Genomic DNA, 24,208 nt, shown 5'->3' with positions numbered 1-24,208 from the left:
ACCTATGGAATAAATAATCTTTGACTTTGACTTTGACTTTGAATTCGTCAATGTGAATAATAATTTTATAAATAAAAATAAAACTCATGTTTTACAAATAAACTTCCATAAATTAAAACCCTTAGTGGTCTACTCTTGCTTTTCGCTATAAACACAACTTTGCAAGCTTTTTTTCAACATAAAAGTCTATGCGCTTAAACATTTTTCTAAACAATTTGATGAGATTTAAATCAAATGGCCTTTGTGAAAAGCATTTTTTTTTAAAAACTCTTTTTAAAAAAGCACGATTTAACGTTTCAAAAAAATAATCAATTTTTTCCACCTCTAATGGTAATCGTAAATAGGTTATACATACCAATAGTAAAATACTGATTCTTTTACGACCTCCAAAGTCGAGTGGCTTGCACACCAGATTTCATGGTATCACCATCTCTGAGGTCCCGGGTTCGATCCCCGGGCTCAATTTAGAATAAATATAGTAGCAGTAGAGCTCCTTGTGAAAGAGTTCGTCCAGGGAAGTACTGCCACCTTACCTATTTCTGCCGCCAAGCAGTAATGTCAGCATTATTGTGTTCCGGTTTTGGAGGGTAAGGGTGCTAGTGAAGTTACAGGCATATTATGGTACTTGTCAACTTATGTCTCAGGGTGACGGGTGCAGTGGCAAAGCCTCTCAGATCTTTGCGATTTAAAGCTCTAAGTTGCATTGCAACTGTTATGGACAGGCATGTCGCTTACCACCAGGCGCACCGACTTGTTCGTCCCGTAACTTGATATCATAATAAAAAAAAACCAAATTCAAAGTTTGCGGAATTACATCTATTTGGGAAATTTTATTAAAATCGGTTAGCTGAAAATACAAAAAGACACTTTCCACGAAAAAAAAATCGTCGTAATCAGTTCACAGCAAAATATTTTGTTTTCCCTGACTTACCTCAATGGGACAGACCAGCGGCGCGCCGTCAACAACACTCGAACTACGATCGTCCCGTGTGCACATGAAAGAAGTGTGCAACTCGGACATTTCTCCCAGGCGCGTTTTTCGAAGGTCGTTTCGACAGCTGTTGTAGTCGACGACCTGCACTTGCTCCTGGAAAAATTACATTAAGCCGAGTCACCGGAAGAGAAGCGGAGAAAATCTGATTTGCTATATCAAATATTTTAAGTAAATACTATTAAACAATGGTCTTACAAAATAATATGCGATACACGTGAGGATACATTGAGGATACAGTGAGGGATACATTGTCTAAAGAATGTGCTAATTTGTTGCACGATAGAATGTATTTTACCCGATCATATAAAATCCAGAAATCAAGCTTAAATATAACTCTAAAACGAATTATTTAAGAACAAAATATTTATCTTTGGACGTTGACTTACAAATAAATGGACGACGGGTCTAATACAAAAACCACGAAAAAAATGTCCAAGTCAACCTATTCGAAATTTAAATTGTAATGTCATCGCAGTATCGCGCTGTCAGTAGAACAAATGAAGACTAAAGCGGAGTTTCGCGCTCTGTATACGATTTTAGCGCCTTACAAGTGCGGACACTTTTTAGCGCGGACCCGACGTCCATATAATTGTAAGTCAATGTCTTTGGAGATTATTTTTATATAGAGATATTTCTCTTTGAGTACTGCAAAGAACCTGCAAAATTTTGATTTTCAACCACAGACATATATTTAGATAGACGCCGCAAGTTTACGAACTTCGCGCGCCCAAAGTAAGTCAAATTCACTTAGTTGCCGCTACTACACTTCAGATCGAGCTCGATCGTTATCGTAGATAAACACCAGTCGAAAACGCGAAAAATGCATAATTGTGCCATTATAAACTGCAAAAGCACCGTACCTGTGGGTAAACGGGTAAACAGGGATGTTTCCTTCCACGGGTAAGTGATTTTTTAATCAGAAGATGCGTAATTTATTTTAAAAACAATTATTTTGGTTTTGTATGAATTTCGAGATGACACATATGCAACCGAGTGTATGTTTCATGTTTGTAATACAATGCGGCTTTTACGTGGAGCGGTATATTAGTGATCCTTTGTTAACACGCCATGAAAATCGAACGAGTGCACTTTTGCATAATGCATTCCGTGTACATTTCTTTGGCCAAATTTAACATTTAGTGATGTATACGTTAGGCAACACTGTTCTCGATTTTGATCGATTTTGAAAACAAAGGGACGAAAATTATTATGACCTTTAGCAATATTATAAAAATATTCTATAACTCTTTTGTTCTAAAGTTTAGTAACGTTTCGTTTTTTTTTTCAGTTTTATAGTATCTGTAATTTCGATAATTTTTGCAGAACGTTGCCTCGAATCTCCGAATATAATTAGCAAATAATTACGTACATCACCGGATATGTAGTACGAGTAATACTAAAAAATATATAATGCAAAGAATTAACAGTGCGCTACCTGGAATATAATTTTAGTATTTGAAGTCGATTAAAAATTAAAGTCTTAATTTTTTTAAGTAATCAACATTTTTTTAAAACAAGTAAAATAAAAGACTTAACTATCTTATTCTAGTATTTTTCTGCTATATTAATATTACGACTACTTGTAATCAACAAATACTTGAACAAAAATTATCCTATTTAGAATCGATTAATTGAATGGAATACACTTGTTTACGCATATTCCGTTCAATCAATCGATTTAAAGCGAGCGGAAGGAGGTGTCCATCACTAAATAGCTCTTGTGACGTCATAGTGGGTACAAAAAATGTGGCACGCTTGGTTTTCATACAAATTGTTGTACATGCGGCGTCTATCTAGATACATGTATGTCTGTGTTTTCAACTTTAAGCCCTTGACAAAAACTTCAAAATTGCCCAGCGGTTTAATGACACTCCGCGCCGCCCGCAACCGCGTCATTCATTTACACGATTGCTACATATCGGAAAAAAATTATATTTAAATAGACGTAATAATTCTTCATCATCATCAGAGCCGATAGACGTCCACTGCTGGACTTAGGTATAGTATAATAAAACTACATTTTTGATCTCGAAATCCATCGATGAATATAAATTACGACATCCTAATGGATTTGTTGTAGTTGTAAAAAACGCGAGTCTGGGAATCTACAATTTTTGGGATTCAACTCCATTTCAGAAGATTCAATTTTATTACGAGCCTATCAAGTTTCCGAATAGATACCAGTTCGACATTAGTGCTCGAGTCTATTTATGTTGCGAGTCGAGATCGAGTCTGGTAAGTATGAGCTGTGTTCAATCAATCAATCAATACTTTAGTGCATTTTTTTACAATGTTTTACAGGGTGGTAGGTTCAATATTTAACAGAACTAGAGGGAAGGACATACTTGGTACTTGGTGCAACGGGCTGGTATCCGCGACACACTTATAATAATAAATTAATCTTTTAAATCATTATCCTGAATAAATTCTGAAACAGCATAATAACATTTTTCTATTAACGTATGGTCGAAATTTCATAACCTCGAAAGTAATTTTGAGAGGAAAGTGTATTTTCTTTTAAACCTAATGTCTTTGCGATAAACATTCAACATATCCTGAAATAACAACTGTTTCGTTATTATTCGGTTTTCGGTGTAATGAAAATTCGAACAAAAGTTATAATAATAATAATAATAATACTTTTTATTTCTCCACAAAATACAACAACAAATAAGAAGTACATAAAATGTTTTGTCTATTATGGGTCTTTGCTGCCCGAAATAAATGATTTTTATTTTTTTATTTTATTTATTTTTATTTTAAACAATCTTAGTAATTTTAGAACAGTATTTTGTAGGAGCTGGTGCTTGCTATAGGCTTAACACCTGTGTTACAAGTCACCAGGCCCCAACCCTCGCAAATGAAACATATGTTACTAAGTATACATATACCAACCACAAATTATATGTATGAGAGAAAAAATAAAATAATAAGTTACAGTAACAGAAAAACCTTCGAGATAATTCTTCTATGTGCGCGCGCTGTGTGTGTGTAATTTGGAATACATGTGTGTGTGAGTGTGTGTGTTTGTGTGCGCGCGAGTGTGTTTGGGTGTGTGTGATTTGGATACATCTGTGTGTGTGTGTGCATGTAAGTGTGTGTACCAGTAACGGAAACATTAAGTTTGAGTCAGACTATTGGATGAAGCAACTTTTCAGTATCATCATAATTTAAAAAAAAAAGTTATTTCGGACAAAAAATTTTCGACTTTGTGATAGTTTACCATAATTACTGTAGTATAATTAAGTATTAATATAGTAAGTATATTATTATCTACAGTTGTTCTGTAAAATTAATCCCTGCTTGTCGTATTCGAGACTTAGTAGAGTAGAAGTCGCTTCGAGTCAAGGTTTCGAATTCGAATTTTGTTCAAAACTCGAATTACGTTTACGACTCAAGCCCGTGCTTCGACGACTCGCGCTCAGCTCAACCAGAGAACAAATAAGTAACGAGAACGGACACTCTTCGCCCCTCCCTAGCTTTAGATACCGCTCCACGCCCCGCACATTGACGGTCACATTAACTGAACGAGAACAAGGCTGTAGGCGAGCCGTATTCGCGCTAAGACGGCTTTGATATTTGAATACATTTTTCATTTATTAATTACGAAATTTGTACGTTAATATAGATAACATCATTTTACGTTACTATTTATAATGGTCGTAAATTGCGGCCATAACTTCGTGAGCTAGACAAGGGTTCTCGAATTTTCTATTTGTATTGCCGATAAATATTACGTAGTGAGTATACCTAATTATCAACTAGGTAATGATAAACTTGGACACGCAATTTCAAATACTTTGGTTACTTTATTTACCTGTCCAAAACATAACATTTTAAGTGCTTTTAATATATTTTTTAAATAAATCTTTAATATTATTCTAGTTAGTGAATTAATGAAAAATATAATATTGTATCGATATAAATACCTACGTAATGAACATGTAATTATTAGGATTCTATAATAGAATTATAAGATAACAGATTAGCGTTAGAATTTTCGCTATGTTGCCGCTCTGACCACGTAACGTAATAGTACGAGCAAGTGATGGACATGGACGTAATAAATAAAATAATACGTCCATGGTGATGGGTAACCCTGCTACTTCACGCACACATTTGCGCGTGTGCAGATAGCGCCTTGCTGTATGCAGTAGTAGTAGGTAAATAATTTTCGACCGTTGTACCGGGGTGTGCCTCAACTCCAACTCGTGAGTCTATACATGTAGACTCCCAGACTCGAGTTTTTTACAACACTAGCTTGTTGAATAGAATAGAATAAAATACGTTTATTTACCAGAATACAGTAACGATTAATTCGCCTTAAGTAAAATTAGGCACACTGTATTCAACCTGCAAGCTAATGTGCAAATATTCAATGTATATTTGTGTTTGAAAATTCGGGTCGGTACGTATCATAATGACTATATCTTCAAAATGACCTGATCAGCATAAGAAGTAGATCGCAAAACGACTAGATATCGAAATGACCATATCGTTAAATAGACGACGTGGTAAAACGACAAGGTACAGTTTTTCTAAGTTTATTCTTTATTACTATAGAAGCAATGGGTAAAAAGCTATTTTGTCAATTGTAATTTAAAAGTATGTCCTTGTAACCATTTAATTTCATCTGGTGATTATTTAAAATAATTGAAATTGACGTGTTGAATCAGTTTTCATAATTGGCAACGAGGTTGGTACAAAAGATTTATAATTTTAGATCTAGTTTGCCTTTGAATGATTTCACCACGTGCTTTGATATTGAGGATAAGTTTTGACAAATACAAAAATATCTAATGTACATGCATGACAAAGGCAGTATATTTAGTTTTTTTAAGAACTTTTTTGTTGAAGTTGTTATTGAGATGCCTGGTAATGTAAACAAAAACGAACCTTCGTCAGAATTGCCTCCCAACCAGATTCCCTGGGCCACCACGACGAGAAGCATTGTGTGCCCCCCGCAACGCGTTCGCGCGGTGGAGGCAAACATGCAATCCCAACGTTCGGTGCTAGCTCCATGGGCCTCGATAGGTATAGCAGGGCAGCATCATAGAACACATTGCCTATAAGAGAGATTGAAATGATTGTCAATGCCATCAGGTTTTTGCAGTTGTTACAAATTGGAAATGAAACATTTTTGAAGATCTAAATTTTCGGATTAGACGTCTGTAGACACGCTGCAGTGGCGCTGCAGCTGCGCGTCTAAATAATAAAATAAAATAAATAAAAATAATTATTTCATTATTTTTATTAATAAAAATAAGTTATTTATCCGAAAAAATAATTTCATTTCCAATTATTGTTAGTGGATTTTTTATTCTTGCAAAATCCATAAATGAAATTTAAGTAATTTAAATAAGTTCAGTCGGCAGTACAGCGGGTAACGAGTCAACTCGAGTTACTTTTTCATGAACTCGAGCTAACTCGGTTAACCCGCCCGGCCACCGCCAAACCGAATACTTCATTTATATAGCGCGTCGGTGACCTTCAGAGCACGCTCGAGTTGCGAGCGATAGGCGAGTCGAGTTATTTAACTCGAGTTACTCCCACAACGAGTCAACTCGAGCTACACTTTGTGGATTAGAACTAGCTGGGTCGGTTCGGTGACCTTTGGTCACGCTCGAGTCGCAGTCGGCCGGCCGATCGTGTCCAACTCGGTGAATCGTCGGTTCGAGTTTTACTCGCGTCTTGCGGTTGCTCTGTCAAACATCGAGTCAAGTCAACTCGAGTTGAAATAAATACAACTCGTCCAATCACTAAGCTATACATTGACGGATCTTGTTCTTCTTGGAGGTGATATTCGAACAAAAGTGTATAATAGCTTAGTAGCAGTAGAGCTTCTTACGATTTGATATCTCTTCACTTTTTCCAGCAATATTAATTGGTATAACCATTGACTTACAAATAAATGGACGACGGGTCTAATACAAAAACCACGAAAAAAATGTTCCAAGTCAACCTATTTAAACGTAGTGACATGTAAAGGAATATGAAAAAGCTAAAACGTTGAATTTAAATTCAAAAAAATCAAATCAAAAAATCAAAAATATTTTATTCAGAAGTTCAGTCTTTACATTCATAGTGGCTCGGGACTCCCTTTTAAGTATGTAGATACTTGTGCTAGGGATTCCCGCTCTTCCTTATGGTACACTAATTATATTAGACTGACGCTACTTAACAAAACATACAATGAAATAAAATTTAAGAAATTTTAGAACTAACTAAAAGTGTACAAGTATTTAATTATTTTTAGGGTAATTGTAATGTAATAAAATGTAATAAAAAAAATAAAAAATAAATTGTAATGTCATCGCAGTACTGTCTAATTTTGTTTGCTTCGCTGTCAGTCGAACAAACGAAGAGTAAAGCGTGAATGACGCTCTGTATACGATTTTAACGCCCTATAAGTTCGGACACTTTTTAGCGCGGACCCGACGTCCATATAATTGTAAGTCAATGGGTATAACATATTAAAATCATAATTGAAAAATATTAGTTCTAAAGTGAGATTATTTTTCAAATATAGATTTGTGAATAGTCTATAGTTACATAGGGCTGTAAGGAAATAACTCAATCAGTAAATTCAATTAAAGTTTTTGTAATAGATTAGTAAATCGAAAATTTTATCACAATCGAACGAATATCTAAGTGTAAGGCTTTGAAGGACTTAAAATTATATTACGGAAGTTTAAAAATTTGCTTCAATAGATTATGTAAGAAAAAAAATCTAATCTCTTGTATGAAATATAATACACAGTATTGAATCATACATTTTACTATTTTATTATATAAAACCCAGTTATTCCTAATGATTCAATCGATTCGTAGAATCGATTTGTAGTTGGCAGTACAGTTGGTGATCACCAATGGTTGGAAAAGGTGTTCACATATATAGATATAAGCTACAAGGAGCGACATAGAGTTGTTAAAACCACCAAATATTAATTAACGCAGCTGCGGTTGCATATTTTGAGAGTAGATATCCAGAACTAACTACAGCAAGAGGTCGATAGGTTTTGAAGGAGTGCAAAGCTTTAACAAATTGCCGCCAAATATAAATGATGCGGAGTCATTTAGTTTATTTAAATCAAAATTGTATAAACATATTATTAACGACCATTCACTACTGAAATAAAGATTTTATATATATAATAATAATGTATTTTATAAATTATAAATTATAATCAATACAAACATTTCACTAATAATATAATTACTAGCATAATTAATAAATAATTGACCAATTAATTATGCTATAACTTTGTTAGCATATATTTTTTAAGCACAAATTTAATGTTTTTTTCAGTTATATTTTTTTTTCATGTAAGTGACAATTGTCTTAGAAAATATCCTTGAACTCAAAATGTTTACACTTGATTATTTTTATACTTTTTATAAAAAAGCTGTACACGACGAAACAGTGACATTTTTGACGGCGATTTGTCTTCATAAACAGAATAAAGAGAGGAGTTTTTTTCATCCGGAAAACCGGAATTCGGGAAAGTAATTAATTAATATTTGGCGGTTTTAACAATTCTATCTCGCTCCTTGTAGCTATATCTATACATGTATAACTATACATATATGTATGTGGAACACCTTTTTCTGACCATTGGTCATTGACTTACAATTATATGGACGTCGGGTCCGCGCTAAAAAGTGTCCGCACTTGTAAGGCGCTACAATCGTATACAGAGCGCGACAGTCTTCATTTGTTCTACTGACAGCGCGATACTGCGATGACATTACAATTTAAATTTCGAATAGGTTGACTTGGGACATTTTTTTCGTGGTGTTTGTATTAGACCCGTCGTCCATTTATTTGTAAGTCAATGCCATTGGTCATCTGTCTATGGTTGGGTCAATGATCTGTTTGTTTTTCGTTTCTGGTACAATGGAACGGACTATAGTTCATATACAAACCGCTATTAAAGTCCTTATGAATGAGTGTCGATTCCACATGTCTGTCCTGATGCTGATATAACTCGTTATCGGGATACAATTTCCAGTTACCAGCGCGCACTTGAAACTCTGGTTCTTCTATTTCATCGTAGTTTGTTAATATGTGCGCTGCTGTCAAAACTACGCTTGGGTGGATGAGCGAGCCTACTCCTTTGTAGGAGAAGGCATCTGGGTTAGCGTGGTTGTCTATATAAAATCGACTGAAAATAACGGATTTTTATAATTATTAATACAAAGATCGAACACTCAGAAAAAATCCTTCAATCCGGCCGGATTGGAACCGACGTCTTCTTGCATACCGAGTTTACCGAGCCAGACGCTATACCAACTAAGCCACGGAACGAAACAGATCTTTGTATTAATAATTATAACAAACTAGTGGAGTAATTTCACAAAAAATAATTGAATATCAATTCAATAAAAATTTTGAATACAGTGAATAGCGACATCTCTCGCCAAGGCTGGTAGCTGTATCTAACTGGGTAATAAAACTTTCATAGATTTCTCATAGATGGCGCTACGACTAAAAATTCGTTGAAAAACCAAATACAAAGACACGACATAGAAAAATTCGTGAGTTCCGCTGGTTCGTTCCGTGGCTTAGTTGGTATAGCGTCTGTCACGGTATGCTAGAAGACGTCGGTTCGAATCCGGCCGTTTCTGAGTGTTCGATATTTGTATTAATAATTATAACAAACTAGAGAAGTATTTTCCCAAAAAAGTAATTGAATATAAATTCAATAAAAATTTAAAATAAAGATTTTTTATTTATTATTTTTTACACAGTCATAGTCCTGCTCTAGGAAATCGCGAGTAGAGGTGAGCGTTTAAACGAAAAGCACTTTAAAAACTTTGCTTTTTCAAAATAAGCACTTAAGCCTAAGCCTTTTTAAGGGTAACCGTTGGTCAATTCCACACTCAACAATTAAATTTTGTACAACCTGCTTATGTTTCAAGTCTCGCCATCTATGTTTCCTAAACAAATTAATACGTTAATGTACATAATAATTTTATAAATAAACCTCGTGTTTTACAAATAAACTTACTTATCTTAAAACCTTTAGTGGTCTACTCTCTCTTTTCGCTATCGACACAACGTTGCAAACTTTTTTTAACATGAAAGTCTCTGCGCTTAAACGTTTGTCTAAACGATTTTTTAAGCTTCAAACTAAAACGCGTTTAATGTGAAAAGCGTTTAAAAAGCACGCTTTTATAAAAAGCTACAACGTTTAAACGTTTAAAAAAATAAGCAGTTTTTCCCATCTCTAATCTCGGGTGCCATGAATACACACATAGACGCCACAATTACACCCGAACTCACGAGTGAAATAAATGGAAGCCATATAAATATTGTTATTATTATTAATACAACGATCGAATACATAGAAAATTTTAAAAACATGAAAATATGCTCAACTCACACTGGCGCAGAGTCGAAGCGTCGTGACGCGTCATGTTTTTCGCCTATAGCATATTTATCTCTATTTTCCATTGACTTACAATTATATGGACGTCGGGTTCGCGCTGAAAAGTGTGCACTTGTAAGGCGCTAAAATCGTATACAGAGCGCCAAACTCCGCTTTAGTCTTCATTTGTTCGACTGACAGCGCGATATTGCGATGACATTACAATTTAAATTTCGAATAGGTTGACTTGGGACATTTTTTTCGTGGTTTTTGTATTAGACCCGTCGTCCATTTATTTGTAAGTCAATGCTATTTTCCCATTATTAAGGTACAAATTTGTGTTTTGCAAATATGGAATCGAGCGTCGACGTTTGGTAGCATTCGAGCGACTTCACGCGTCGACGCGCGTCTCCAGGCGGTGTGGTTGAATAACAGGACGCGACTCGACGCTTTGACTTTGCGCCAGTGTGAGTTAAGCCTTAACTGGAAGTTTTTTTTAATATTAGTGGCTTTGCCTTCGTATTTAGCCAATGAAAGGGTTTTGAAAACAGAATTACAGATTATGGAAGAGATACGGAATTTGGATGAAAAAGCTTTGGGAAGGTGGGTAGCTATTATATATCGGCATACATAATAAAGCTTGATATTGTTGTTTTCAATAAATAAGGCCAGAATATTGTAAACATCTTCTTCACTCTTGTGTGTTTTATGACCGGCCGCCTGCCTGACGTCAACCCTCCTTGGGAATACTAGGTTTAATTTTGGCCAGAGCTCCTTTCGCTATACGGCAGGGTGCACCACGTGCAGGCGGGGCTGACTTGGAGCCCGAAAGATGGTATATTGTAAACATTTATGTTCCATAAATATAATAAACTTGTTATGGAGGTGGGGAGTGGAACACTGATTGCCAGGAGTTCGGATATGAAAGTATCGTGGTCAATTGAGGGGCAGGAGAAGAAGATATGACTTAGATCTCCATAGGTCCAAACAATTTTCCAAACAGTACAATTTTGAGTTTGAGCAGTCGTTGACGTTACGTAGTCGTTCGATCGAAGTCCTATCCAAAATGAGTATTCACGAATCACTTGAACGAAAGTTGATATGATTAGAATCGAAACGTAACGACTAATGGACGACATCTTGGATTGTGAATATGACATTTAGTCGTCGAAATCTATTGAAAGAACTGTCAAAATTTTAGCAGAATACGTATGACTTGTCGTTTAGAGTCATCGAGTATATAACCAGAAATAGAGACGACATAAGGGCCATATATTCCTGGTAACACATTAGCGATACAGCTCTTATAAATATCAACTCTCGTTTGCACTGAAACATAGACAGGCCAACTACTGACCTGTGTGTACTTCTCGTATATTCCAAAAAATATTCTGTATTTATTGTAATAAAGATAATATCTCTAACAATGCCGTGCTGTTCTATTCGGTGGTGTGGGAAAAACACAAAACATCTAATTTCAAAACAAACGGAATCACATTTCATATATATATATTCTTTATTGCACCAAACAAATAAACAGAAACAAAAAAATAACATAAGGTGAGCAAAGGTGGACTTATCTCTAAAAGAGATCTCTTCCAGCCAACCCAAGGCAGTGAGAGCAAAGGTTTTAAGCGGGGAACGGCGTGCAAAAGAGATAACAAAAGATGATAATCTACATGTGTAAAATATGCATATATAAAATTACCGTTAAATAATTAAAATAGTATATAAATAAATAGACTACATAACGTATAATACATTGTATCAATAAACTTACACATATACAAATATGATGATTATTAAGAGAGTTCAGCAAGAAAGTGCGCTATCAACCTTTTCTTGAAGGAAGCAATTGACGGACTAGACTGAATATGGGAAGGGAGTCTGTTCCACAGCTGCGCTGCACGAGAGGAAAAGGAGTTGTAAAAGAAATTTGTTTTACAACTAGGATGAACGAGCATCTTAGTGATGCACGGACGCCTTGAGCGGCTAGGAGGGGGAAGCAGTTGGAACCGGGAACGTAGGTAGGAAGGAGAATTTGGGTCATGAAGTATATTAAAAAGGGTGGACAGGATATGCACATCACGGCGAAGGCGGATTGGGAGCCATTTTAACCGAGCACGAAATTCGGAAACGTGATCAAATTTTCGGAGACCGAAAATAAATCTGATAGCCAGGTTCTGTAGACGCTCTAGTTTGTTTAAAAGGTCTTCGGTCGCATCCAAGTAACAAACGTCGGCATAGTCAAGAATAGGGAGTAAAAGAGTTTGCGCAAGCATAATTTTGGTGTGAAAAGGAAGAAAGTATTGGAGACGTTTGAGAGAATGATATGAGAAGTACATTCGTCTGCTGACCTCATTGACATGAGAAGTCCAAGACAAGGTGCAGTCCATTACTAACCCGAGATTTTTAGCCTTGTCAGTATATGCAATTGGAACTCCGTCATATACCAGCGCAGGTACCAAAGACCAGTCCAACTTGGACCTCAATCTGCTACTGCCCACAATCATTGCTTGAGACTTGGCTGGATTAACCAAAAGGCCAAATGACTTGGCCCATAACTGAATGGCAGACAAATCACAGTTGATAGACGCAATTGCCTCCGCTACCTCGCCCACTTCAAAATTACGATAAAGCTGAAGATCATCAGCATATAAATGGAAGGGAGAAGAAATGACACGGGAAATATTATTAATAAAAATAGAAAAGAGTAAAGGAGAGAGTACGCCACCCTGGGGCACACCAGCAGTTAAGTTAGATCAAGATGACGAGCCATCATTGATTTTCACGCTCTGCTGGCGACCGAAAAGATACGAAGAGAACCAACTTATAATAGGAGAGGGGATATTAACAGCCTGAAGGGCACCAAGAAGAATGTCGAAGTCAACAGAGTTAAAAGCGTTGCTGAAATCCAAGAGGGCAATGGCAGTGAGTTTCGTTTCATCCATAGCACGACGTATGCCCTCCGTAATGTTCAGTAATGCTCCAATAGTGCTATGAGATGGACGAAAGCCAGACTGAAACGGACATAAAAGATTATAGGAGGTAAGATGAGAATAAAGTTGTGTATGTACAATGGATTCTAGGGCTTTAGAAAGAATGGGGAGAATGGAAACAGGACGGTATTGTGAAAAAGATGTAGGATTCTGGATTTTAGGGAGAGGTATGACAAAAGCCTTTTTCCATTGAGTTGGAAAGACATAGCGCGAGAGAGAAAAATTTATGATGTAAGTAATAACCGGCGCAATGTCCTCCAGCACGGGAAGAATCATTTCGAGGCTCAAATTGTCACTGCCAATGGCCTTAGTGGAAATCGAGCGGATACTCTTTTTTACAAGATCCTCTGTGACCGCACTAAAAGTGAAAGGGGGACAATCAGGTAACGCAAGATTAGACAGAAAAGTTAGAGTATTCGATTTAGTGCGAGAGTTAAGGATGATGGGCGGCGTGGAAAAGTGGGAGTTCAGGGCATCGAGATCTATGTTGTTTTGGCAAACATCCAAGGACGACTTGCCAACACCTACGGAATGTAAAAATTTCCACACCTGAGCTTGGGAAAGATTTTGTATGGTAGAGTGAAAGTAGCGACGTTTGGCATCCCTACACATTCTATTGCTGAGATTGCGTAACTTCTTATACGCGTCTAGATTTGCTGAAGAGGGTTCACGTTTTAGACGGCATTTGGCTTTATCACGCATTGCCATAACTCTTTTAATTTCAGGCGAAAGCCAAGGAGCCGGCGCACGTTTGACACGCACAGGCCGAGCAGGAGCATGGGAGTCATAAACCTTCACCAACTCAGTGTTAAGGATATCAACCATTACGTCAATACTGTCAGACGAAAACAATACGGACCAGTCAATACATCTCATATCTTCTCTCAAACGATCCAGATTCAAATTCTTGAAATTTCGCAAAAGAAGGACTTTTCCCCTACCTTTAGGTGGACGCACTTTGTAAGAAAGATAAATTAAGTCGTGATGTGAAAAGGGAGCAATCATCTGCCCATGCGAAATGACCAGTTTGGGGTTAGTGACAATAATTAAATCTAGCAAGGAAGGTCTACAGTTAGGAAAGTAATGGGTCGGTTTCTTTGTATTTAGCACTTGGAGATCAAGCGCAGACGTCAAAGCTGCCAACCTGACGGCTCGACTGTCATTTTTGAGGAGACACGTGTTTAAGTCACCCATTACAATGACATGGTCAAAAAGGGGGACCAAGTTTTCAAAAGTACTTTCCAAGACGTTAAAATATTCTGTTTTATCATTAGGGCTATATAAAACGCCAAGCAGGATTTTTTTGTGGTGAACTACAATTGAAAGAAATAAATGTTCCAAGGAACCCGTGTATAGTGACTGAGAGCAACAAACAACATCAGCAATGATGTGGCTACGAAGGTAAATGCCAACACCACCTCCACCACACCCGACACGGTCATTACGAAATAGTTTATATCCCGGAATGGAACAGCTAGTAGAAGGTAAAGTAGGTTTCAGCCAGGTTTCCGACACAAGAATACAATCAACTATGCCGGCGCTAAAAGATGTAAGAAAATCATTGTAGTGAGCAGGAATGCTCTGCGCGTTGATGTGCACTAAGGAAAGGAATTTGTTATAATTATCAAATACATCGTGAAGTTTATCTTCCAAAGGTTCAGAATCTGAAAGTGAAGTATTATGACTTTGGGCGCTAATATAATCATCTGAAGAGCAAGAAAAATAATCATCTTCAATAAACATTGTAAAAAATAAAAAAAATATATATATAGTTATATAAACCTAAATAAATATGTAAAGAAAATACGAAAAAAAAAAAACAAAACAAAAAAAAAAAAATACGCTATTTCCAAATAACCCACTGCACAGGTTGACAAGACGAGTAACTCCAAACTTACAAAAATAAAAACTGAAATTTAAGAGCAACAAACAAACAATAATTACTTAGAACTATTAAAAATAATAATTAAAATAGGTATGAATGAAAAATGAAACATTAAAACGAAATTCTACTCTAATGATACATACACTGTGAGGGTAATATTATGATACCATATGTATTGCAAAACTATTCTAAGATACATTTTCCATTCATATAAAAGAAAGTGAGCCTGGGACGAGGCAGAACGGTTTATAACCCTAGCCTGTAATTTTTGAACGAACAGAGCCAAATAAAGAAAAAAAGAAAAAAAAAAGAAAGTGACACTTGATGGGTGCTCCGATTAAAAGTGAATTGACGGAGGTATTTCAATTTTGTGTGCAAAATATTATATAAAACATGATGAATACCCCATATTATTACAAAAAGACGGAAACAGTATAAGCCGACAAAATATAATAGTAACAACAAACCCAGCAGAATGCTCTTTCACTTCACAGTACGGACAGGCGGCGAGGAATCCTTGGGGTACTGGGACATCAATAACTTCAGCTCAGCCAAGGAAACAATCTTTTTACGGCTTTTGTCAGGAAGAAGTATAATTACCACTCCATCGGTCGACCAGCACCTTTTCATACCGAAGTGACCTCGAGCCGCCACAAAAACATCCTGCCGGGGTCTTGTCAAGAACTCGGAGATTGAAGTTTTGGAACCTTTCAATGCCGTTTTAGCCTTCCATACCTTGGACCGAAGTTGTGCTGTAGTAAAACGAACCAATATAGGCCGGGCAGAGTCCCTCTTCGCACCTAATCTATGGCAAGATTCAAATGCCTCGTGATCCATACTGGACAACTTTAATTGGTTGGATAATATGGCCGAAACTTTCTTTGCTGTGTCTTCACCAACATCCTCCTTGATTCCATGAAACAGTAAGACCTTCCTGCGGGAGTGTGTCTCGAGACGGTCCAAACAAACATGCAGGAGCTCTACCTGGGACTTGAGCATGCTGATGGATTTCCAGACGAAGGCCTTGAAAGAGTTGAAGTCTGCTGCAATACTCTTCACTGTGGTAGCAGTACCGCTGGGCTGGTGGAGATTTTTCTCAAATTCCCCCATCCTGCTACTAAACATTGTGGATAGTTCATCAATACTCTTCTTGAGTTGCTCTGCTGAAGTGTCCATTGTGAAGGTGTAAAAGTTTGTGTGAGAGTAAGTAAACAGTCAACCTTAGTGCATGTGAGCTAAATTTTAAGGAATATACACATTTACTATTTTAAATGAATAAAAATAGAGAGCAGAAAAAATTTGGTGTTTTTACTTGGGCGCCTACCCGCGATTTTTTCATCGGTAATTAAATATGTAATTTTGCAATTTTCGTCCATTACAGCAAAGCTCACGTTAACTGGTCGATTTGAAGTGAAACAATTGACGACACACCCATTGACGACACCCGTCAATTGTTTCGAACTCGGGCTAGCCAATCGGAGCGCAGTTGTCACAGTAATGATATGGCAGAATAGTTTTCAAACAAATTAAATGACATTTCGTCTCTATTTCTGGTTATATACTCGATGTGTAGAGTCGATTTAAGTTCAATTCATATACCAAAATACGCTTTAACGACATTTAAATCGAACGACTTTAAAATTGGACTCGTTGACGTTTTCTATCACACGTGAATACGAAAAAGCAATTCAACGACTAAATCGCTACGATATCGGAACGGTTTGATTACGTGAATCACCCCCCAGGTGGGCAGGAGTCACGTGACAACTGATTAAGTTGAATATTTTCATCACGTAGTTAATTTTCCCACCTTCCCTCCGCACAAGACTAATGAAATATATTGATTTTACATGCGTATAGTTAGAGCATTTGCGCACTACGCCCGATTCATATCAGTTTCTAGTCCAAAATAAGCAGACTTGGGATCCAGTTACTAACCTATAAACGACGACCACCCAAGGAAACTCTCCGTAGTTGGCTTCCCCATTGGTACCACTGTTAATCTTCATTCCAAGCCCTTCAGGGTTACGCCAGCCGCAGCCAGAGCGATGAGCCTCAGAATTAGGCACCTGTAAAGTGTGCTGTTTAATATTGAAACGTTCACGATTTTCACGCATTTTTTATTTCAATTTCGGGACTTACTCGTGTATAAAACAGTATATTTTTAAGGGGTTAAAGTGAGCCAATACATATCGTCGGGGATAGTGCAGTTACGCGTAACTAGCAATTGATTACCTATGAGTCTCCATTTCAGTAATTTAATAGCCAAATCACATTCGCGAAAATGTCGTGGCAACTAAATTAGCGTCATTTACGGGAATATATTGTTATCAGTCCGTAGACTATATAAATTAATGCTTGCTGTGCAAAAATGAAAGTCGTAGCCTGTTACGGACTCCTTCGTATACTATATTTTATATCTTTGCTTGTTGTCATGTTGATTGATTGTTTACATATACATGTCAACTTAGAATAATAACTTATAGAAACCTAGTCCGCACACGCTAAGTGAGGCAAATTGAAGCGCGCCAAAAGGGCTTACACGAGCGGGCGGGCCTTCAGTGCTCAAGGTCAACTTGCACCGCGAACAGCTCCAGAATTTTAGCTAAAAATGACGAAATGTACGGTGAATGAGTGTAAAAATACGTCAGACAAACATAAAATAGATACTAACATCACATTCCACAAGGAAGTAACGCGTTTCAACTTGTATTTTTATATAAATATTCACTAAAACCGAAAATTAACCTACTACTAAAACTAGCCTACATGAATTTGATTTTTGCCTCACTTGTGACAGTTCGTTTGATATGAAACTATCATTCTATGCGTTATTATTCTAAGCATGTCAAGTGAAAAGTTAAGACTTATTTTACGAATAATTAGCTGATTTGTGATAGCCGCAACGTAAAGCATCGTCGGCATCATATTGGTCCCTGCCCAGAGCACATGTCCTCGAGAGACCGGATCTGAAAGGAGGCCACGTGATCATCATCGTCGACCCCAGATCACCCCGCAACATGTGGCCAAAAGGCATAATAATAAAAGTGTTCCCAGGTGTTATCCTTTTAAGTAGACTTTAAGTGTTAATTTGAAGAGTTAGATCACGTGTGTTTTCGTGAGCGCGAGTGGGTGTATGAATATGCTTGTCTCTCTGGGTGTGTGCGCGTGCGTGCGTGAGTACGCGTGCGCGTGTGCGCGCGTGTGTGTGTGATAGCCGCAACGTAAAGCATCGTCGGCATCATAGCCATTGAAACAATAAAGTAATAACGGTAAATCCCTCTCCTGTAAAATTTGGTCTAGTTCACATACTCGCCTTTTACGGCTGTCTATTACTCCGACGGTTTGTATTGGTTTTTAGTCTCGAGGTGAAAACATATTTTTCACTTCTCATGCTTTAAATATACGCCAATATAGCCTTACGTAGCGGGAATAAAGTGCATCATTTAATCCCTAGTTAGTAACAAATACGTAGATTTTATAACAAAATCAAACAGCCATTACTTGATCTAGTTTGTATCAAAAGTAAAAGTACAGTAAAAGTTAAATCTAGCTAATCGTGGCTTTTGTTGCATTTGTTGCATGTGTCTGGTGGGAAAAAAAACACCGCGAAATCTAAAGAATTTTGGTTTGCGATTTTGTTGTAGAGCGTAAACAATTTTATTGTTTTCACGCAATCGAAGTGAATAGTAAGGTTTTCACGATCAACATATCGAAGTCAACATAAACCCCTGGAATAATAGACACCCTCATTAAATCTCGTGTGTTTAACCACCTCGGGGTTACATAGGCTCGTTTTAGTCCCTCGATAAAAAAATATAATATTTTTTATCACGTCGTTTTTGACGTATTGCAACGTCCTTGCTTATAGTCCTTTACATCGAGATAAATAAAATGTGTTTTTATAGACGATTAAGTCCCTAATTCAAAATCAAATAACCTGTAAGGAATTGAAAACGATACTGCATATTTTCATAGTAAAAGCTTACAAACTTAGCAATTTTTAGATAAATAACAACAAGTTAGTGGAGTATTAAATTGTGAAATTACTCCACTAGTTTATTATAATTATTAATACAAAGATGGAACAAAAATTCTTTCAATCTGGATTTGAACCGACGTCGTCTAGCAAACCGTGTCAGACGCTATGCCAAGTAAGCTACGGAACGAACCAGCGGACCTCACCAATTTTTCTATGTGCTTCTTGTCGGATCTTTGTATTAAGTTGAGTATTTGCACAAGAAAATGTTAATAAAAACATCGTGATATTCAATAAAATAAGTATTGCAATTATACTCGATGAAGATCTGACATAATTTTTTTATAAGAAAAAGAACCGCCCAAGTTTGCTTATCCGCTTTCGTTGTGTTCGTTACAGTTATTTGCGACGTTTTATTGAAATCGATTAACGGAAACTGAATAAAATCCAATAAACCGAATTCGTCCTCTAATTTCCCACTCTTAGACTGCCTTCCCACCAGAGATGTGCGACGTAATTAAACAGTGTGCAGGGAAAAAATCCACCAATAGGATTACATTTTTCTAGCTTCGCTTAGCGCAGCTCCAATGGAAAAGGGTTAGCTGAGCTAAGTATTTGTATATACAAAATAGCAAAAGGTGTGTGCGAGGGATACGGGGACGAAGAGTGTGTGCAAAACGGTATAGGAAACTAGAACTACCGAAAGTATGACACTAATGGTAGTTTTCCACCGGCGAGGCGTGACGAAGCGAGGCGAGACGAGAATAGAAATCTCGCCGGCTTATTTGCACCAAAAATTGCCACTAATAGCTCGCGCGAGCCATCGTGATCTCGCGCTGTGATTGTGGATAGTGAAAATTCTGTGCTGTTTTGCTGTGTGCTGTGAAACAACATGTCCCGTAAATTGTTATTATTAAATATGTTAACGGAAGAGTAATCACATGAAACCATCTTTTTTTAAATCTCAAAACCCACACTCTCGCGATTGATATTAATAGCCACCTCGAGCACTCGCGAGATCGAGAAATCATGTTTCCGTTAAAGAGTATAAAACTCTATTAAGGCAGCAATACGGTTCAGTATTACATCAACAAATATTTCAATTCTCGCCTTGCCCGTCCTCGTCAATCCAGACCATTTCCACTCGTCTCATCTCGCCTCGCCGGTGGAAAACCACCTTAACTGACACTGTCCACCTTAGCTGAAAAGAGTTTGTAACGCATCCTCGCACAGCTTTGGTGGAAAACATCACATCGTTTCACAGCGCCGCTACACATCCTCGCACCGCCTCGCTACCTCACACATCTCTGCTGGAAAGGCAGCCTTAGAGGGGTAATATGTTCTTCAAATTTGAATAAAACTACTGAGGTAACGAAAAAAGAATAATCACGTAACATGCACATAAACAAAAAAAGTTTTTTAAGAGGTTAAAAGAGTACACAGACGCGACTTACCTGTTCACTCTCGTTTTTCTCTTGGTTGTCGGGAAATTGTTGATTGGGCAGCCGGCAGCAGACGTCAAGATACGAAGAGCATCGATCGACGATGACGCTGCGAAAGAAACGCGCGTGAAACATTTAACTTAAATTACAAATAAATCATAATTAGATATAACAGTAGGAGATGCATAGTATTGCATATAGTATTGGGATGGCTCTGCTCATCGAGGAAATAGAGACAAAATAAGGACCATACATTCCTGGTAACTCGTCAGTGATACATCAGTTATAAATATCAACTCTCGTTTGCACTGAAATATAGAAAGGCCAACAACTGACCTGTGTGTACGTCTCCGTATATTCCAAAAATATTCTGTATTTATTGTAAGATAATATCTCTAACAATGGCATGCTTTTCCATTCAGTCGTATGAGGAAAAACAGCAAAACATCTATTTACAAAACAAACAGAATCAAATTTCATCGGTAATTAAATATTAAACATGTAATTTTGCAATTATCATCCATTATATCAAAGCTCAAATTAATCTGGTCGTTTTCGAATTCGGGTTGACAATCGAATCGCAGTTGTCACAGTAGTGATATTGCAGAATAGTTTTCAAACAAATTAAATGATATTTCGTCTCTATTTCTGGTCATATACCCGACGGCTCTGCTACATACCAAGGGGCCACTTTGGATTCAATTGACAACCGTGCCAAGAGGCTTATAGGTGACTCGGAATTGCTGGAAGCGAAGCTGCAGAGCCTTGGACACCGCCGTAAAGTTGCCTGCTTATCGGTATTTTACAGGATATATCACGGAGAGTGTGTGATGGAATTACACGATTTAATTCCGCCTTCCCCTTTTCATCACATGGTTATACTCAAAGACAAATAATCATTCCATTGGTAAAATATATTTAGAATAGAATAGAATAGAATTCATTTATTACATAACGCCACAACACAATAATACACAGTAAATATTAAAAAGTAATTTACACTTGAAAACGTCATTTTTTAAGCTACTACCCGTTCACTGTGCTGACTTTCCTGAGAAGAACGACTTACATAAGTTGAAATGTTATAAAAAAATGTATACACATTCGGAATCCGAGTACCGAGATCTACATTTATATTGAAACCTTCGTTATCGTGTCTTCACTAGACCCTTTAATTCCAAATAGAAAACCATTGTGAAACTCAGACATATTAACGAAACTGTAGGCTTTAACTGGAGGCATTATAATCGTGCCGTGAGCACATCTGTTCGTTCTCGTCCGGCGGTAGTGGAGGCTGCCGATATACTTACCTTACATTAAGGGAGTAACGGATAAAATCGGACACTTGTTACGCCGAAGATGCAATTTAGACAGTTGGTGCGTTCACCGAACGATAAGGAGCCATTGAATGTTCCTGGTGTATATAAGATTCCCTGCTCCTGTAGCAAGAGTTACATAGGAGAGACCGACCATAACATATCCACACGACTGACGGAACATACGGTGTATGAAGAACCGGGACGATCGAGGCTCTGCAGTGACGGAACACTCATTGGATTCGGATTCGACACACTATATTCGTTTTGATAACGTGTCCGTACTGGCGAGAGAAAAGCATTTCATTCCGCGGAAAGTACATGAAGCTATCGAGATTGGTCGTGGTTCGAATTTCATTATAATCGTGATGACGTGTGAAATTTCAATAAGAAAGAAGATATCCATAATATTAAACTTAGAGCTAAGTCCAAACTCATTGCACCACGATTTCGTTTAACCAAGGTAAACAACTCTTTTATGGGGAACTGTATACGTTTTTGCAATAAGATTCCGGAGCATATATTAAGTTTATCATTTCCTAAGTTTAAAAACTACATTAAAAATATTTTGATCGAAAAATCATATTACAAAATTGAAGACTACCTGTTAGATAAAGATGTATGGAAAGACGACACGGCTCCAGAATCCACACAAATTTAATTCAAAGTGTAGGTATTCCATAGCATTTAAGTTTATTCGAAAAGAGCAATCCCTAGGGTTTCTTGCTCGTTCTTCTCAGGGAGGTCAGCGTAGTGAACGAGCAGTAGCTTAAATGTGACGTTTTCAAGTGTAAATTTATCTATGGAATTCACCTATGGAATAAATAATCTTTGACTTTGACTTTGACTGGATCGTGACACTAACTACGAGAGATGGTAGAACTCGGGCTGTGGATATTGATGACGAATGTCAATTTGTTAACCACTCACCTAAGGTTAATACCGGTACTGGCATTGAAGACAGCGTCGTTTCGGTCACAAAGGTAGTACTTCACGCACTTGCCTTTTTCATTATTCACAGTAGTACAGGAGTCATTTTTAGGCACTGAGTAAACAAAAGAACAAGGTGGTGGTATAAAATACACTTATAAAATCAATCGGGCTATAGTCGCTAGTATCGGGTGTGGTGCGTGATATAGGTATCTGTCTGGATCATATATTATTGGTGGACAATCACATCAACAATATAGTTGATAATCCCCTCGGAAATTCGGATGCTAATGGTTGCAATTGTAATGATATTGGGAAGAAATGGCCCGTAGCGACACAGGCTCTTTGGAGATGTCGCGAGCGGGCTTGGCTCCACCAAAGGTGCTTTTCACCAGCGGGGCAAGACGAGACGAAACTTGTATGGCAAAATTTAAATTTTCTCCTAGCGCATCTTCAGTGGAAATAGTCTGGATTGACGAGGGTGAGCGAGGCGAGAATCGATATATTTAATGATGTAATATTGAACCGTATTGCTGCCTACATAGTTATTTTAACTCTGCAACGGAAGCATGATTCTCGCGATGGTGCGATTTGAGATTTATGCTTCTAACGTATGCGAAATATAGAATTTACCATGGAGTATATAACCAGAAATAGAGACAAAATGTCATTTAATTTGTTTGAAAACTATTCTGCCATATCATTATAGTGCCAATGGTTATACATTATGGTGGCGCTCCGATTGGCCAGCCCAAATTCGAAACAATTGACGGGTGTCGTCAATTGTTTCACTTCAAAAAGACCAGTTGAACTTGAGCTTTGTTATAATGGACGAAATTTGAAAAATTACATATTTAATATTTAATTAGCGATGAAATGTGAGTCCGTCAGTTTTGTAATTAGACGGTTTGCAGTTTTTCTCACACCACCGAATGGAACAACTCCCCATATTTAGAGATATTATCTTTATTACAATAAATACAGAATATTTTTGGAATATACGGAGATGTCCACATAGGTCAGTTGTTGGCACTGCACAATTTCAGCTTTCTAATTTGTGATTTCAGCGCAAATGAGAGTTGATATTAAAAGTGATATCAGGTTTCACTAATGAGTTGCCATGGAAGGCCCTTATTTCGTCTCCATTTCTGGTTATATACTCGATGCCCTATAGTTTCTAGATATTTGACTTACCATCATTTGTTCCCGGCGGTATAACAGTAGAAGGTCCATTATTGTTACCAAGATTCCCACCGATGTTACCAGCGTTAGTACCGCTACCGGTGTTACCG

The 24,208-nt window shown here is 37.2% G+C and overlaps 1 protein-coding gene across 1 annotated transcript in view; it reads right to left on the bottom strand.

Annotated features, from left to right (window-relative positions):
- The window catches only part of LOC113226083 (phenoloxidase-activating factor 2-like), a 31,707-nt gene that overhangs the window by 2,136 nt on the left and 5,363 nt on the right, over window positions 1-24,208 (bottom strand). The window contains exons 3-9 of the mRNA XM_026458601.1: window positions 24,111-24,201; window positions 22,917-23,031; window positions 20,683-20,779; window positions 17,188-17,318; window positions 8,921-9,159; window positions 5,891-6,060; window positions 932-1,087 (exon numbers count right to left, since the gene is read on the bottom strand). Of these exons, the coding sequence (XP_026314386.1) occupies window positions 932-1,087; window positions 5,891-6,060; window positions 8,921-9,159; window positions 17,188-17,318; window positions 20,683-20,779; window positions 22,917-23,031; window positions 24,111-24,201 (999 nt within the window). The remainder of the gene's footprint in view (window positions 1-931; window positions 1,088-5,890; window positions 6,061-8,920; window positions 9,160-17,187; window positions 17,319-20,682; window positions 20,780-22,916; window positions 23,032-24,110; window positions 24,202-24,208) is intronic.

This window comes from Hyposmocoma kahamanoa, unplaced genomic scaffold, assembly GCF_003589595.1.
Source record: "Hyposmocoma kahamanoa isolate Upper Pololo Valley unplaced genomic scaffold, ASM358959v1 181, whole genome shotgun sequence".
NCBI classification, from domain to species: Eukaryota; Metazoa; Arthropoda; class Insecta; order Lepidoptera; family Cosmopterigidae; genus Hyposmocoma; species Hyposmocoma kahamanoa.
This window is presented reverse-complemented; position numbering and strand designations above follow the sequence as displayed.